Source organism: Balaenoptera musculus, chromosome 19, assembly GCF_009873245.2.
Source record: "Balaenoptera musculus isolate JJ_BM4_2016_0621 chromosome 19, mBalMus1.pri.v3, whole genome shotgun sequence".
Taxonomy (NCBI): Eukaryota; Metazoa; Chordata; class Mammalia; order Artiodactyla; family Balaenopteridae; genus Balaenoptera; species Balaenoptera musculus.
Genome location: NC_045803.1, coordinates 10643623 through 10660883, shown reverse-complemented (window position 1 = coordinate 10660883; position 17261 = coordinate 10643623). Strand labels below are relative to the sequence as shown.

At 48.1% G+C, this 17261-nt stretch overlaps 1 protein-coding gene across 1 annotated transcript in view; it reads left to right on the top strand.

Moving 5' to 3' along the window:
- RELB (RELB proto-oncogene, NF-kB subunit) overlaps nt 1-17112 on the top strand; it is a 29110-nt gene extending 11998 nt beyond the window's left edge. Inside the window, exons 5-12 of the mRNA XM_036834076.1 lie at nt 3614-3771; nt 5118-5209; nt 5391-5522; nt 7078-7182; nt 11869-12084; nt 12901-12969; nt 13108-13185; nt 16303-17112. Of these exons, the coding sequence (XP_036689971.1) occupies nt 3614-3771; nt 5118-5209; nt 5391-5522; nt 7078-7182; nt 11869-12084; nt 12901-12969; nt 13108-13185; nt 16303-16688 (1236 nt within the window). The 3' untranslated portion in view covers nt 16689-17112. The remainder of the gene's footprint in view (nt 1-3613; nt 3772-5117; nt 5210-5390; nt 5523-7077; nt 7183-11868; nt 12085-12900; nt 12970-13107; nt 13186-16302) is intronic.
- The last annotated feature ends 149 nt before the right edge of the window (nt 17113-17261 follow it).

The following is a 17261-nucleotide window of genomic DNA, read 5'->3' as shown; positions in this document are numbered from 1 at the left end:
CTGGGGCTACAACATATGAATTTTGGGGGCGTGCAGTTTAGCCCATAACAGGGAGTGACCACCATTGAAAAGGTATAGCTTTCCCTTTGTAATTAGTACATTACCTGTGGGGTGATACTTTGAGGCTGTGTTTTCCCCAACTTTTTATTTCTAAGTCTTTCCAGGCAGTTATTCTAGCTTTGTGATGGTTTTGATTTCAAAGAGTCAGAACAGTAAATGTCCAACAATAGGGGGTGACCTGACTCCGAATTTCGATTTAGTATTTTCATCCCCATCTTTTAGAGGAGGAAACTGAGGCTCAGAGAGTGTAAGTTACTTGCTCAAGGGTACACAGCAAATTCATTGTAGTAATTACTGCCATTTACTAAGTGCTCTTGTGTGCCAGGTACTTAGTACCTATTTTACGGATAAGGACGGTAAGACCAGAGAGGTTTATCACGCAGACGGCCAGTGGTAGAGCCTGGTTTGGTACCAGGTCTGACTGACTTCAAGGCCTAATGTCTATCCACAATCTCGCATGACATCTCAAAGATGAAAAGCTTTCGTGACTTCCCTGGCGGTCCAGTGGTTAAGACTCCGAGCTTCCACTGCAGGAGCCGCGGGTTCGATTCTTGGTCAGGGAGCTAAGATCCCACATGCCGCATGGTGCAGCCAAAAAAAAAGGGATGAAAAGCTTTCAGCCTTGCAGTCTTCATGACTCCTGAGGCTGTTGACTCTGAGCTTTTCAGAATCTCCTAATGTTACATCAGGGAGCTGGTTAAACTAATGGTTTTAACCCATCTGACTCACTGAAATTTGTCTACTCAATATAAATTGTCTACTCATAATCATCCCTGAAATCCATAATGCCCCAACTTTAGTATGAAGGAGAAATAAAAGGAAAATTATACAGCCTATACAAGCACATTTATTTCAGTATGTAAATGCTTGGGCACAGCCTCAGGGAAATGAAAACAAAGTAGCAGTTGCTTTGGATCTCATTAATACAGCAGCATGAATGCAGCCCGACCCAGCGTGGTGGACTTGGCTACTTAAATGCCACACATCCAGCGTGGCCATAGGTGACAGGATTTCCCAAAATGATGAACAATTGGGAATTCCCTGGCGGTCCAGTGGCGCAGCAAAAAAAAAAAAAAAAAAAGGCCACCAAAGTGGTGAACAATTCTCAGTTCAAATGAAACCAGTCTCCTCTCAATTAACATGGTGATTGCAGTCCTTGAAAATTCAGTGTATTTGAAAGTTATGGGAAAAAATACCGTACATGTAAAACGGAAGGAGGTTCTGGGTTCCGACCATTTAAAACAGGTTTGTCACTGATGTGAATGTTGGCGGGACATTCAGAAGTCTTGCAGGACTTGTGTGGGACTGTCCTGGTGTTGCAGGCTGTGTAGCACCTGCGGCCCTGTACTGCCTGCTGTGGGTCCCGATCCCAGTGTCAACCAGAATGGTCCTCAGTATCCCAGACGCCCCCTAGAGGGCAGTACTCCCTCACTGAGACGCACCTGTTCATTGTATTTTATAGGCACCGGCTTTACACATTCGGAGCAGGCTTTAGTGGTTCTTTCATGCCAGTTAGGGCCCTGTGAGTGACCCAGGAAAGCCAAGCGGCCACGTGGGTCTGGGCCCTGTCTCAAGGGGCTAGTTTCTGTCTGCTGCCCCACGTGGCTGCTGAGTAGAAGTCCAGCCCCAGTTGCCATAACTTCCCTTTTAAAAAAGAGAATCTGGAAATCTGGAATAACGTGATGTCTCATACTTTTAAAATGTAAGCTCCAGATCTTCCCCAACTTTTTTTTTTTTTTTAATTTTTATTTATGTATTTATTTTTGACTGTGTTGGGTCTTCGTTTCTGTGCGAGGGCTTTCTCTAGTTGTGGCAAGTGGGGGCCACTCTTCATGGCGGTGCGCGGGCCTCTCACTGTCACGGCCTCTCTTGTTGCGGAGCACAGTCTCCAGACGCGCAGGCTCAGTAATTGTGGCTCACGGGCCCAGTTGCTCCGCGGCATGTGGGATCTTCCCAGACCAGGGCTCGAACCCGTGTCCCCTGCATTGGCAGGCAGATTCTCAACCACTGCGCCACCAGGGAAGCCCATTCCCCAACTTTTTAAAAAAATTATTTTATTGAAGTATAGTTGATTTACAATGTTGTGTTAAGCTCTGCTGTACAGCAAAGTGATTCAGTTATACATATATATATACATTCTTTTTCATGTTCTTTTCCATTATGGTTTATCACAGGGTATTGAATAGAGTTCTCTGATATACAGTGGGACCTTGTTGTTTATCCATCCTATATAAGAGATTGCATCTGCTAACCCCAGACTCCCAATCCTTCCCTCCCCTACCCCGCCCCAACTTTTTATTCTAAAAAAAAAAATCCTTTAAATCTTCTTTTTTCTAGGTTTTTTGTTTGTTTGTTTCATTGAGGTATAACTGATATACAAACAATGCATGTATTTAATGTACACATTTTGATGAGTTTAGATGAAAAATATTGTAATCTCCAGAAAAATTAAAAGAAGAGTACAATACGTACCTGTGTACCCTTCACCTATATGTATCAGTTGACATTTTGCCCCATTTGCTATATCTGTCACACTCTCTCCATACACACAACACACACATACACGCATGCACAGCGCTCACACACACACACAAATACACGTGTTTTTTGCGGACCCATTTGCAGATGAGTTGTAAATATCATGTTATTTCACCTCTACATACTTCAATGGGCATCTCCTAAAAATAAGCTCCTGCATGTCTAGGACACTCATTACCATCCCTAGGAAAATTAATAATATTCTATAATATCATCTAATATACAGTCCATACTTAAATTTCCCAATTGTCCCCCAAATGTGTGTTTTATAATTGTTCCCCCCCCCAATCCAGGATCCAATCGAGGATCCTATGTTGCATTTGGTTATCGTGTCTCTGTAGCCTCTCTCCTCTTTTTTTATGTTTTTTTTGAAATTTAGTTATATTTGATCAAATCTTAAGTGCATAGCTCTAGGAATTTTGACATATATATATATATATATACACTGTGTAACTACCAGCCAGGTCAAAATACATTTTTTGTTCTCTTTTAACCCAAAATATGACACCCGTCTCTTTATTGTCTTTCATGACACTAATATGTCTGACCAGATGACCACAATTTGGGCTCTTCTGATGTTTCCTCCTGATTAGATTCCCGTGATGCACTTCTGAAGGGGCTGTCATAGAAGTGACGTGTTCTTCCCAGTACATCCCATCAGGGGATGCCTGTGTTACTTTGGCCCCATAGTGGTGACGCTGATCTTGATCACATGGCTAAGGTGGTGTCTACCAGGTCTCTCCACAATTAGTATGTTATCTGTGGGCTGTACTTGGAGACCTTGCGTGCATGCAGTTTTTTTAAAGTTGAGTGGCGAAAGAAAGCACATCTGTGGGGCAGCTCTCATGTTATGAGGCCCCCAGGTTGGAAGCCTCCAGTTTAGGATCCCGGAGGCATCTTCAGCAAACATTCCTCCATCGTCGGGGGACAGGGGAGGGGCGGGGAGCTACCAAAGGAGGCTCGGATGGGTGCAGGTGTCTGCAAAGGGACCCCAAGAGCACCTGTCTTCCTGCAGCTCCGGGATTGTGGAGGGCTGCGGGAGGTGGAGGTGACCGCGTGCCTGGTGTGGAAGGACTGGCCTCACCGCGTTCACCCTCACAGCCTCGTGGGGAAAGACTGCACGGACGGCGTCTGCAGGGTGCGGCTCCGGCCTCATGTCAGCCCCCGGCACAGGTACCTGAGCCCTGACCCCTCACCCTTGGTCACGGAGATTTTGAGGGGCTGAGGATCACCCCGGAAAACCTTAAGAGCAGGGACAGCTTAGCCAGACTCTCCCCACTGCATCTCCTAGATGGGGAAACCGAGGCCTGGGGGCCGTGGGGGGTCTTACCTAGGCCTGGAACCCTGCCGCACACGCATTCACACGCATTATATTTATCCCCATTTTGTAGAGGAGGAAACTGAGGCTCAGAGAGGCGAAGGAGCCCAGATAGCCAATGGCAGAGCTGGAATTTGACTGCAGACCTGACTTAGCTGCAAGTCCCATTCTTTCTTTCGCTTTATAATTTATATGTTTTTAATTTAAAAATTTAAAGGTTCAGAAAGGGTGTGCAATGAAAAATAAATTTCCTTCCATCTTTGGTCCTCTGGCCACCAGTGCCCCTTTCTGGAGGCAGCTAAAGATATGCTATGCATATATATTTTTTTCCTTCCCTTATGAATGGTAGCAGACATTTGCACCTTGTTTTTATGTTCCAGTACATCTTAGAGATAATTCCTGTCAGTACATTTAGAGCTGTCCTATCCTTTTTATTGACTGCATAGTATTCCAATGTATGGATGCACACAATTAATTAAGTCCCTATCAGTGGGCACCCACAATGGTTCCAATCTCTTGTTGCTCTATAACTAACTGTGCTTCAGTGAACAGCTTCACATACATACTCTTTCTTCTGCAGGATGAATTCCTAAAAATGAAATTGCTGGCCCCAAGTCTGTGCATTTATACTTTTAGTGATTTATAAACTTAGTGAAAATGTCAGCTCCATGAAAGCAAGGATTTTATCTCTTTTGTTCCCTGCTGTATCCCCCAGTGCCTAGCACAGTCCCTGGCACACAGTAGGTGCTCAGGAAATATTGGTAGAATGAATGAATACTGCCATGTTGTCCTCCAATATGTGATTGCTGGGGCAATTTACAGTCCCACCAGCAATGGATGAGAGTGCCTGATTCTCCACAATATCACCAGCAGAGGGTATTGTCAGACGTTTTGATCTCTGCTGTTTTGATGAGTTTTTAAAAAAATTGGCATCACATTGCTGTTTAATTTGCAGTTTTCTTATTATAAGTGAGGTCAACAGGTGCTTTCCTGTGGTAAAGATAAGTTCTCTCAAGAATTCTCCACACCCCTGAAGGGTTTGAACCCCAGTCCCCTCCCAATGCTGGGACCCCTGGGCCTGGGGGGCTTTAGCCTCTGAGACTGTGAGCCCCGAGACAGCATCTACCAGAGCCGTCCTGTGGGTTAGGGCTACACCTGCCCCCTCAGGATTACCTCCCTTCCCCCCTTCCCCCCGACTCAGCTTTAACAACCTGGGCATCCAGTGTGTGAGGAAGAAGGAGATCGAGGCCGCCATTGAGCGGAAGATTCAGCTGGGCATCGACCCCTACAATGGTGAGTCCCCACGCCTAGCCTCAGCATTCCGTCCTCCCAGACCCCTCGCCCCCTCTGCCACCCCTGTCCCCTCGCCTTCTCCAGTATCCCCCATCGCCACAGCCCCATCCCTTCCCTGTCCCCTGTCCCCCAACCAGGGTCTCCACCCCCCACACTCAGCCTTCCCATATCTCTCCCACAGCTGGGTCCCTGAAGAACCATCAGGAGGTGGACATGAATGTCGTGAGGATTTGCTTCCAGGCCTCATACAGGGACCAGCAAGGACAGATGCGCCGGATGGACCCTGTGCTCTCTGAGCCCGTCTACGACAAGAGTGAGTCGAGGGTGCTGTTCCATTTGGATTGTCTTTGGCTGCGGGTACCAGAAAGCCCCACATACAATGGCATGAACAAACAGGGAGTTCTTTTTTTTTTCTCAGTTATTAAGGCTGTTCCTATTGCTTCAGCTGCTCAGCTATATCTGGGTGCTGGTTCAGCAGCTCTGTGATTCTCTTGGGCTTTCCCTCATGGTCATGAACTGGCTGCCATAGCTCCAGACATCATGTCTGTGTTCAAGGCATGATGGGCAGTGACACCCTGTGTGGTGTGCAGGTTGTACACTGCCCAATTCTAGGGGTCAGCATTTACTAGGTAGCCTCTGGGAATGGGGCTTTCTGGTGTTGCAGAATGCACAACCAGTACAACTATACTAGGCAGCCCTTGAGAAGAGGCAGCATGAGTAATAATCTCTCTCTCTTTCATAGAGAAAATAATATATTCCTCAGAATCACCCTGGTAGACATTTCCTTATGTCTCATTGGCCAGAACTTGGTCCCACGGCCACCCTTAGTTGCAAGGGAATCTGAGAAAGCAAGTACTTAGGTTTTTCATCCTCTATAGAGGGGTACAGGTATGGAAGAGGAGATTGGGAATGGCTGTTAGATTTTAGCCAGCCTACAGTGACTGCCACAAGCATGAAAATGGGCAGGGATATTAATTCAATCAGGACTTTTATGGGTGCAAGAGATAGAATCCCAACTCAAATAAGGAAAAAAAGAAGAATTTGTTCCATTAACTAAAAATATCCAGAGGTAGCACAGTGCTTCAGGTCTGGCTGCATCCAGGTTCTCAGTGATGTCATTAGGGATCTCTTTCCATCTCTCAGCCATGCTTCCTTTATGTTAAGAGTCACTGTTGGCAGGGCCCTCCCATGCAGGGGCAAAATAACTGTACACAGCTCTAGTCTTACATCCTACCAGCATGACACTTCTCCCCTGCTCCCAAAGAGAGATTCTCTTACTCAGTATTTTTGCTCAGAGTCCCAGGGCTGTCTCTCATTGGCCTAGTTTTAGTCATGTCCTCCTCTCTGACTAATCAGCTGCAGCCAGAAGGAGGCGATGCTCTGACTGGCCAGGTCTAGGGCAAATGATCACTGCTGAGCTGGGAGTGGGCTCCGCCCTACCCGATCCCCATGACTGAGGTGGGGGGTGGTTCCTTAAAGGAAAACTGGGGAGGCTGTTAACAGAAGAAGGGCCAGGACTGCTAGACTGGCAAAACAACATGTGTCCACTACAAGTTTCAGGCCATTAGCCCTCATCTAAGGCTCATCCCTGACTCCTGACCCCACCAGCCCTGAGGTCTGAGGGTCTCCCTTTTGGGCAGACACTCACCGGACCTCAGCACGGAGGACTCATGATCGTCCATTAACCCCTTCTGCCTGGGCATCTTCTTTTTCCACCTGGACCACAGGTTCCAGAAGGGTCAGGCACCCTGGCTTCTCCATTTCCCACCTCTCCACACCCCAGGGTGGGCACCCATGGGGTACCTAGTAAGGGTTTGATGACTGAATTCTCGTTTTTTCTGTGTGCCTCTTCCTCTCCTCTTTCCCAGAGTCCACAAACACGTCAGAGCTGCGGATTTGCCGAATCAACAAGGAGAGCGGGCCGTGCACGGGTGGCGAGGAGCTCTACCTGCTGTGCGACAAGGTGCAGAAAGGTGAGGGGCCTGGGGCAGTGAGTGGGCGGAGTGGGGTCTGCCGGCTTGCAGGGGCAGCTGGGGAGCCCGGAGGATGAGAGGGTGAAGAAGAGCCAGTTAACCAGGGGAGCCGAGTAGAAGGGTCCAGAGCTTTGGTTTTGGAGTCAGAGAGAAACAGCCAATTGATTCATTCACTCACTGAGTCAGTCACTCACCTGCTCACTCATTCATGAACAAAGAAGGAGGCACAAACAAACAAACAGTGCTGGCCTGCGCTGGGTACCTGGCAGGCCTTGCCATCATGAGCTCCGGGGACTCTGGTATTAAAATCGTGGAGTTGCATGAATAAATGCTTTATGACAGTTGGATCAGGGCTACGAATGGAGAAAATGGACGGTGTTTCCACAGGATTCACATCTGTTCAAATGTCAAAACCCTTTTTCAAATAGGGTTTTTGGGTGTTTTGTTGGTTTTTAAAAAAATTTTTTGGCCCGCGCCCCCTGCATTGGAAGGGCGGAGTCTTAACCATTGGACCAATTAAAAATAGGGTTTTTTGAAAAGAAAAAACAACCCAGGATTGCCTGGGGGGAGAGCTTTCTCTTTTTTCTTTTTTTTAGTATTTATTTATTTATTTGGCTGCGCTGGGTCTTAGTTGCGGCACGTGGGATCTTCGTTGCTGCATGCGGGATCTTTTTTTTTTTTTTTTTTAATTGCACATTTTTTTTTAAATTTTATTTATTTTTGGCTGCCTTGGGTCTCCATTGCTGCGCGTGGGCTTTCTCTAGTTGCGGCGAGCGGGGGCTACTCTTCATTGCGGTGCCCACGGGCTTCTCATTGCGGTGGCTTCTCTTGTTGTAGAGCACAAGCTCTAGGCACGCAGGCTTCCGTAGTTGCAGCACGTGGGCTCAGTAGTTGTGTCTCGCGGGCTCTAGAGCCCAGGCTCAGTAGTTGTGGCGCATGGGCTTAGTTGCTCCGCGGCATGTGGGATCTTCCCGGACCAGGGCTCGAACCCGTGTCCCCTGTGTTGGCAGGCGGATCCTCAACCACGGCGCCACCAGGGAAGCCTATCTTGCTCTTATTAAGTGCCAAACTCTGTCCTAAGCACTTTGTATGTGTCATTTATTCAATCATCTAATTGCCTAACAGTTCTATGAGGTAGATTCTCTTATTCCCCTTTTACAGATGAGGAAAACGAGGCACAGGAAGATTTAGTAACTTGCTCAAGGTCACAGAGGTAGTCAGGTAGAGACGGGATTTGAATCCAGCTGGTCTGTGCTTCTGGGAGGAAAAGTTAAAAAATAAAGAAAGGGAGTTGAAAAAAAAACCAGGAAGACGGTGCAAAAGTAGTATCTGGAGGTAGATAATGCTGAGGAAGGGGATAGAGAGAGACGGCTGGAGGTGTTGTGGGGCACAGTTTGACTTAGTGGGGCCAGGGAGGACCGCTCTCAGGAGACGACACTGGAGCCACGAAGAATCTGTGTGGCCATGTGAGGAAGAGTGTTCCAGCAGAGGGAACAGCAAGTGCAAAGGCCCTGAGGTAGGACCAGGCCTAGTTGTTGGAGGAACAGTGAAGCCAATGGGGCAGGAGGGCAGTGAGAGGGGAGGAGGATAGGAGAACATGCTACAGCCTCAGGAATCCCCCGCACAATCCTTTCTCAGGTTGTATGGTTATATAGTTAACGTCTATCTCCACCCCCACCCTCCCGCCCCTGGGTTGTCTGGGCAGGACCTGGGAGGATCCTGGTGAGCAGCTGTGTCCCCAGAACCACCCAGTCCAAGGCCAAGCACACATGAGGTTCTCAGGGAAAAAAAAAAAAACTTTTTTTTTTTTTTTCCTGATTCTCTCTCTCTCTCTTTTTTTTTTTCTGCAAGGTTTACTCTTTTTTTTTTTTTTTTTTAATGGTTCTCAAACCTAGATGATCTTCAGAGTCACTTTTATTTTTATTTATTTATTTTTTTAATTAATTAATTTTTTTTTTTTTGGTTGTGTTGGGTCTTCATTTCTGTGCGAGGGCTTTCTCTAGTTGCGGCAAGCGGGGGCCACTCCTCATCGCGGTGCGCGGGCCTCTCACCATCGTGGCCTCTCTTGTTGAGGAGCACAGGCTCCAGACGCGCAGGCTCAGTAGTTGTGGCGCCCGGGCTTAGTTGCTCCGCGGCATGTGGGATCTTCCCAGACCAGGGCTCGAACCCGCGTCCCCTGCATTAGCAGGCAGATTCCCAACCACTGCACCACCAGGGAAGCCCCCTGCAAGGTTTACTCTTAAAACAAAACATTTTAACCATTTTAAAGTGTATACTTCATTGACATTTAGTACATTCCCAAGGTTGTGCCACCACCACTCTCTGGTTCCGGAACATTTTCATCACCCCAGAAAGAAACCCAGTACCCATTAGGCAGTGACTCCCTATTCCCCTCTCTTCCAGCCTCTGACATCCACCAGTCTATTTTCTGTCTCTATGGATTTACCTATTATGGACATTTTATATAACAGAATCATACAATATGTGGCCTTTTATGTCTGGATCCTTTTACTTAGCGTAATGTTATGAAGGTTCATCCATGCTGGAGCAGGTATCAGTGCTTTGTTCCTTTTTATGGCTAATATTCCATAGATGGATATATCCCATTTTGTGTATCCATTCATCAGTTAATGGGCATTTGGGTTATTTTCACCTCTTGGTTATTATGAATAGTGTTGTTTTAGACATTTGTGTATCAGTTTTTGTTTGAACACCTGTCTTCAGTTCTTTTGGATATGTACCCAGGAGTGGGAGGTTCTTATAAGATTTTGAATGAATGGGCAAATGGTTATTGGGTGGCTCCTCTGTGCTGGGTTCTGTGCTAGGCAGTGGTGGGACACAGCAGTGACAGAGACAGGCCCAGCCTCTGCCCTCACAGGGCTCTCAGTTCAGAGGGACGTAGGGAAAGAAAGACAAATTACAAATGTGAGTAATGCTGAGAGGGAAGAAGACAAAGTGCTGAGATTGAACAACAGGAAGTCCAGACATGGTCCGGGCATCTGGGAAGGCTTCCCAGAGGAGGTGATATTTGAGCTGAAATCTGAGGAATGCCAAGGAGGCTGTTAGGGGCCTGGGAATTGGGGTCAGGGCAGGCAAACTGTTCCTGCCCTGGGTGAATGATTCGAGGTACATGTGAGTCCTGTTCCATTATTCACTCACTGACTGATCTCGGGCAGGTGACTTCACCACCCTGAGCCTGTTTCCTCATCCCTAAAATGAGCTGGTGTTAGGATGAGATGGGATCCCACGTACCTAAAAACTACACTGCAGAGAGTTAGCATTTACTGAGGATTTCCTGAGTGCCAGACCTGGAGCTAGTATTTTGCATAATACTAATAAAAACTATCAGACTTAACATGGACTTAGGAGCACCTATTATGTTAAGCCCTTTTCTAAGCCCTTTTCTTGGAGTGACTCATTTAATCTTCCTAACAACTCCTGTGAGGTGAGTACTATGACTTTCCCTCTTGAAGGTGAGAAAACTAGGCCCAGAGATATCAGTAACTTCCTCAAGCTGTAAGAGCTGGTGGTGAAGAGCTCTAGCCTGCCTGGATTCCCATCTTGGCTCCACCACTTGCTGACTGTGACCTTGGACAAGTGACTTAACCTCCCTGTGCCTTTGCTTTCCCCTCAATATAATGGACTTCCTAAAGGTAGTTTTTTCATAGGATTGTTATGTGTCTTAGAGGAAAACCATGTCTGTCCAACACATATAAAGCCTCAGTATATGGAGTTAGTGTGATGAGAGGCAATGCAATAAGACAAGAAAAAGAAATAGTAGGCAGAGTAGCATACTGAATCCCGACTATTCTGCTACCAGCTGTATGACCTGGGGTTAGTCTCTTAAACCCTCCAAGCCTCGGTTTCCCCATCTATGAAGTGTGTGTCTAGAAAAGAGTTAACATAGCAGGTCTGAGACTGTTAGCCTTTGGAAGCCCAGCTTACAAGGTTGACCCTTGGCTGGCTTTTGGGAACTTTGAGAGGGCTCCTACCATTCCCTGACTGTTAAGGGTGGCTCACTGTACCTAAACCGTACAGACAATATGGTTTGTGTGGATCATTTGCTTTCCTTCTGGGAGTCTGGAATTTTGATATGTGCCAGTTAGAGGGAGCCTACTTGACCAACTCCCAGTAAAAACCCTGGGCAGTAAGTCTCTAATGTGCTTCCTCGGTAGAAGCATTTCATGTGTGTTGCCACTGGGGGCAGCAGTGTGCGGTGTGCATGTTCTGTGTGACTCCCCCTGGGGAGAACTCTTGGAAGCTGGCACCTGGTTTCCTCTGGACTTCGCTCCAGGCACCTTTCCTCTTTACTGCGTGTGCATCTATCTTTTCCTGTGATAAATCGTAGCCATGAGTACAACTATATGTTGAGTCCTGTGAGTCCCCTTAGTGAATCACTGAATCTGATGGTGGTCTTGGGGCCCCCTGATAAGGTGGAAATATTAATTCTACCTGCCTTTTGGATTGTTAAAGGATTAGATGAGTGTGTGTGTGTGTGTGTGTGTATATGTCAGTGACTGGCACACGGTAGGTGCTCAACAGAAAGTTAGCTGCCACTATGATTAGTTTTATTATGATTAGTTTTATGCTTAGAAATATTGGTGTTGATTTTGGGGGAGGCTGAGTGAGTTGGGTCTCTGGTGGACCAGTGTCCTGGCTCAGCTGACGCCCACACTTTCCTGCCAGAGGATATATCAGTGGTGTTCAGCAGAGCCTCCTGGGAAGGCCGGGCTGACTTCTCCCAGGCCGACGTGCACCGCCAGATTGCCATTGTGTTCAAGACACCACCCTACGAGGACCTGGAGATTGTTGAACCTGTGACAGTGAACGTCTTCCTGCAGCGGCTTACTGATGGGGTCTGCAGTGAGCCTCTGCCCTTCACATACCTGCCTCGGGACCATGGTAACCACAGCCACCCAGGGTGACCCATCACCTCAGAGACTAGGTCTTTGGTCTTGCTTGGGGTGACCCAAAGGGAAAAGGGGAAGAGGCAGAAGTAGAATGCAGGCTCAGAGTTGCACAGACTGGGGTTCAAATCCCGGTCTGCTGCTTACTGGCTGTGCGATCTTGGCTTCTCCTAGCCTCAGACTCCTCCTGTGCAAAATGGAAATAATAATAGTACCCATTTTATGACATTTTGGGACTATTTAATCATTCCTCCCCTCAGCACGCCTGCTCATGCCTGGCCCTTGCTGGGTAGTGCTGAGAACATAGCGGTGACTGAGACAGCCCCAGCCCTACCCTATGAGGCTCATAGTCTTATGGGGAGAGGGGGGACAGATCCATTCCCATACAGTGACAACCAGAGTGGGCAGGGCTGGGATTGGAATTGCTTACGGAACTCGGATTGCCCAGAGTGGGGCACCTGACCCAGCCTTAGGGTTCAGGGAGAGCTCCCTAAAGGAGGGGACGGCTGACCTGAGGATGGGAGGATGACTAAGCAATTCTCCAGGGAAGTGGTACGAGTTGAGGAAGAGTGTTTGAAGCAGCGGGAACAGCAAGTGCAAAGGCCCTGAGGCAGGATTGTGTCTGGGACGTCCCAGTGTAGCTAGAAGTGGATTTGGGTTTTATTCTGATTAAGATGTGGACATCTATTTGCATTGGTTGGGCAAAAACCAGAACAGCACAACAACTTCCCAAATGGTCTCTATAATTAATTCTTAATTAATTCTTATTTTTAACGGATTATTTTGTATGCCTCTGGTATCTCCTAAACAGACAGCTACGGTGTGGACAAGAAGCGGAAACGGGGGCTGCCCGACGTCCTTGGGGAGCTGAATAGCTCTGGTGTGTTCCCTCTGCCCCTTTTCGCATCCCTCTACAGGTTACTGGGAGGGGATGACTGACCCTACCGCCCTGGCCCACCCCAGGTTGGGGAGGAGGGGCTGTTGGGATCCAGGGGTCCTCATCTCTGCCTTCCCTCAGACCCCCATGGCATCGAAAGCAAACGGCGGAGGAAAAAGCCGGCCTTCCTGGATCACTTCCTGCCCAGCCACAGCTCAGGTGGGTCCTGGCTCAGTGCAAGCCCCTGCCCACAAGGTGGGCTGAGGGTGAGCTGCAGCCCTGCTTTTCTGGCCTTTTCAGGCCCCCCAGGAGCTCCTACTAGGGCAGTGCCTCACCACTTAGCCAGCAACATAAAGTGGAAAGAATAGTGGTTCTGGACACAGTCTGGAGGCTCTGATCTCCACTGGGCCATTTAACTGCTGTGTGACCTTCACCAAGTTGCTCTACTTCTCAGAGCCTCAGGGCTCCTCTGAAAAGTCTCACCACATACCTACCTCACTGACCTTTTAAAATTTAATGTATTTATTTTTACAGACACTATATAATGATCACATAACTGCTTTGTGTGTGCTTACTCACTTAATCTGGGTAATCACCCTGGCGGGGGGTGGGTGCTGTCATCTCCCCCCATGCCCCACCCCCATTTTACTGGTGAAAAACTTGAGGCCCAAAGAGGCGATGTCTCTTGCCCAAGGTCACACAGCCAGTCTGAGGTGGAGCGGGGAGCTGCACCTGGGCATAGGTTTAGATTAGTGATGACATGTGAAACCAGTAGTAGGGAGTAGACGGTGGATAAACGGGGGTGGTGTCAGAGCCAGCCAGCCTTGAATTCAGCTACCCTCTGGCCTCTTCTACTGCAGCCTTCGTCTCAACTCACATGCCAGCCTCCAGTTCCCATGAATTCTAACCCTGTCTGGCTGCCATCCAAAGCCTCCCCACTCGCTGACCACTAGCTCTAAGAATGCTGTCCCCAACACCCCAGCAACCCCACGGCGCCCAGCTGCCAGCCAGCTGCCAACCACTCAGAGTCTGCTGAGCCTGGACCACTCCAGCCAGTCCCACCCTGAAGGTTTCAATTATCACCTGTTGTCCCCCCAACCCACTGTAACCAATGCCCGACAGCTCTGCCCCTAGAAACCCCCAATCCTAGTCCATTTCATCAACCTTCGATTCCCAATCCCCAAAGCCTCTCCTCATCAGCCACCTGTCATTCATCCACTTGTTCTGTCGCCCCGATTTCCCAGTGTCTAAAGTTCCCCTCTCTCATCCTTGTGGCAAAGCTGCCCTGGCACTAGAGTGTGATGGTTAGGAGCATGGCCTCTGGAATCAGACTGGGTTTGAATTTGAGGACACAATTTAGCCACTGTATGACCTCTTTGGGCCTCAGTTTACTTAACTTGCAGATGGAGACCCTCCCTCTTAGGGTTCCTTCCAGAATTTAGTGAGGTCACATCACACAGTTATTTAGCACAGTGGCTGACATAGAGTTGGTGCCCAGGAGATGTTAGGAACTTGCCAGAAAGCAGGAATGCCACCTGCATTTGTTTAACTGCATTTGATCATGTTTAACTGCATTCATAGCAAAACCCCAAATAACAGGAGCTTCAATAGGATAGAATATTATTTCTCCTCTCACATAAACACAGTCCAGAGGTAGGTGGTCCATGGATGGTTTGGTGGCTGCATGATCATCAGAGACCCAAGCTCCTGCCATTTTCAGCTCACAGTGTCCACCTCATGGTCCAAGGTGGCTGTTGCAGCTGCAGCCATCACGCCCACATTTCAGCCAGCAGCATTTAGTCACATCAAGCTACAAGGGAGGCTGGGAAATAGGAGTTCAAGCAGCGCAGTGTCTCTTTCTGAGACAAGTGTAGTCAACCTTTGCTGGTGAGGTTTGTCTTGTCTCAAAAAGAGACTCTCCCACAGTGACACCATTTTACTATACAATTTTGGGACTTGTGACTTCTCCCTTGGGTCTCCCATGGTGTGGATATTTCACTTTTCGGGTTGTCTTTATTTTGGGGGGTGCTTTGGAGCCTCCTCTTCTTCCTCATTCTTGGGGAAAACTCCCTAGCACTACAGGAGCATGATTTCAACCCTGCTTCTGCAACTCACCTGTGGACTGCAAGTTATTTTGCCTGTTTGCTTATTAAATGAGAATGATCCTATTTTTAGTTTTTTGAGGAACCTCCAAACTGCTTTCCACAGTGGCTGTACCAATTTACACTCCCACCAACAGTGTAGGAGGGTTCCCTTTTCTCTACATTCTTGCCAACATTTGTTATTCATGTCTTTTTGATGATAGCCATCCTGCAGGTGTGAGGTGATATCTCATTGTGGTTTTAATTTGCATTTCTCTGATGATTAATGATGTTGAGCATCTTTTCATGTGCCTTTTGGCCAACTGTATGTCTTCTTTGGAAAAATGTCTGTTCACGTCTTCTGCCCATTTTTTAATCGGGGTGTTTTTGATGTTGAGTTGTATGAACTTTATATTTTGGATATTAACCCCTTATCAGTCATATCATTTGCAAATACCATATGACCCAGCAATTTCACTCCAGGTATATATTTTTAAAAAAATGAAAACACTAATTTGAAAAGATACATGCACCCCAGTGTTCATAGCAGCATTATTTACATTAGCCAAGAAATGGAAACAACCTAAGTGTCCATCAATAAATAAATGGATAAAGAAGATGTGGTACATATACACAATGAAATACTACTCAGCCATAAAAAAAAAAAAGAAAATTTGCCACTTGCAGCAACATGGATGGACTTGGAGGACATAAGCTTAGTGACAGAGAAAGACAAATACTGTATGATATCACTTACATGTGGAATCTTAAAAAAGAAAAAAGCTAGTGAATATAACAAAAAAGAAACAGACTCACAGATACAGAGAACAAACTAGTGGTTACCGTAGGGAGAGGAAAGGGAGGAGGGACAAGATAGGGGCAGGGGATTAAGAGGTACAAACTACTATGTATAAAATAAATAAGCTATGAGGACATATTGTACAGCACAGGGAATATAGCCTATATTTTATAATAACTATAAGTGGAGTATAACCTTAAAAAATCGTGAATTACTATGTTGTACACCTGGACCATATTGTACATCAACTATACCTCAAAAAAATTATTTTAACAACAACAACAAAAAAAGGGAGATAAAGAACGGTGATAGTCCCTACTCAGAGTTTCTTCTTGGCATTATAGGAGGCCACACTGATAAAGCATTTAGCAACAGAGGGGGCATTTGAGTTAGGGCCTGGCCGGAGGTCGACCGTAAAAGCCCACCATACTTTCTTCTTTCTTCACATCCCTGCAGGCCCGTTCCTCCCGCCATCAGCGCTGTTGCCAGACACAGACTTCTTCCCGGGCACCGTATCCCTCCCAGGCCTGGAGCCCCCCTGCGAGCCGGACCTCCTGGACGACGGCTTTGCCTACGACCCCGCTGCCCCCACGCTTTTCACCATGCTGGACATGCTGCCCCCAGCGCCACCACTCATCAGCGCTGTCGCGGGCAATGGGGGTGCAGGGGCCGCGGTCGGGGAGCCCCCCGGCCCCGAGCCGCTGACTCTGGACTCGTACCAGTCCCCGGGCCCTGGGGACGGAGGCACTGCCAGCCTCGTGGGCAGCAACATGTTCCCCAATCAGTACCGCGAGGCGGGCTTTGGGGGCGGCCTCCTGTCCCCGGGGCCTGAGGCCACGTAGCCCCCGCGGCGCTGGAGGAGAGGCGCTGGGTGGGGAGGGAGGTGGAAGGGGCCGTGCGAACCCAACCAGGATATCCAGCACCCCCATACCCTTGGGCGGCCCTTGGTCAGTCTTCCGACGTTCTCATCCTTCTGAATCGGACATCTTCAGCGCTGGCGAGAAACTCCGTAGCATCGGTTTCCCCTGAGCCCATTTTACAAGTGAGAAAACTGAGTCTGGAGAGGAAAAGGGGCTTGCTTGGCTCTCAAGCGCTAGCTTGTTGAAGCTGCTGCCTCAGCCCTCACGAGAGGGGGCACCTTCTCCAGGCGGATTCTGTTGTGTACATATGGGAGGAGGGTGCAGATCCCCCGCCCTCCGTCCCCAGGCTTGAAGGTGGGGGGTAGGTTGTTTGTTCTGAGTCTTCCCAATAAAGATGAGATTTTGAGCCTTGGGGGTCTCTTCTCTTCTCCGCTTGAGAAACACCCGCGGCCCTCACGTACAAAATCTCCAGGATCTCCTGACACACCGCTATCTCCTCCAAGCCCCGCCCCTCCCTCCTCGCCCGAGTATAGGCCCCGCCCCTCGCGTTAGCGG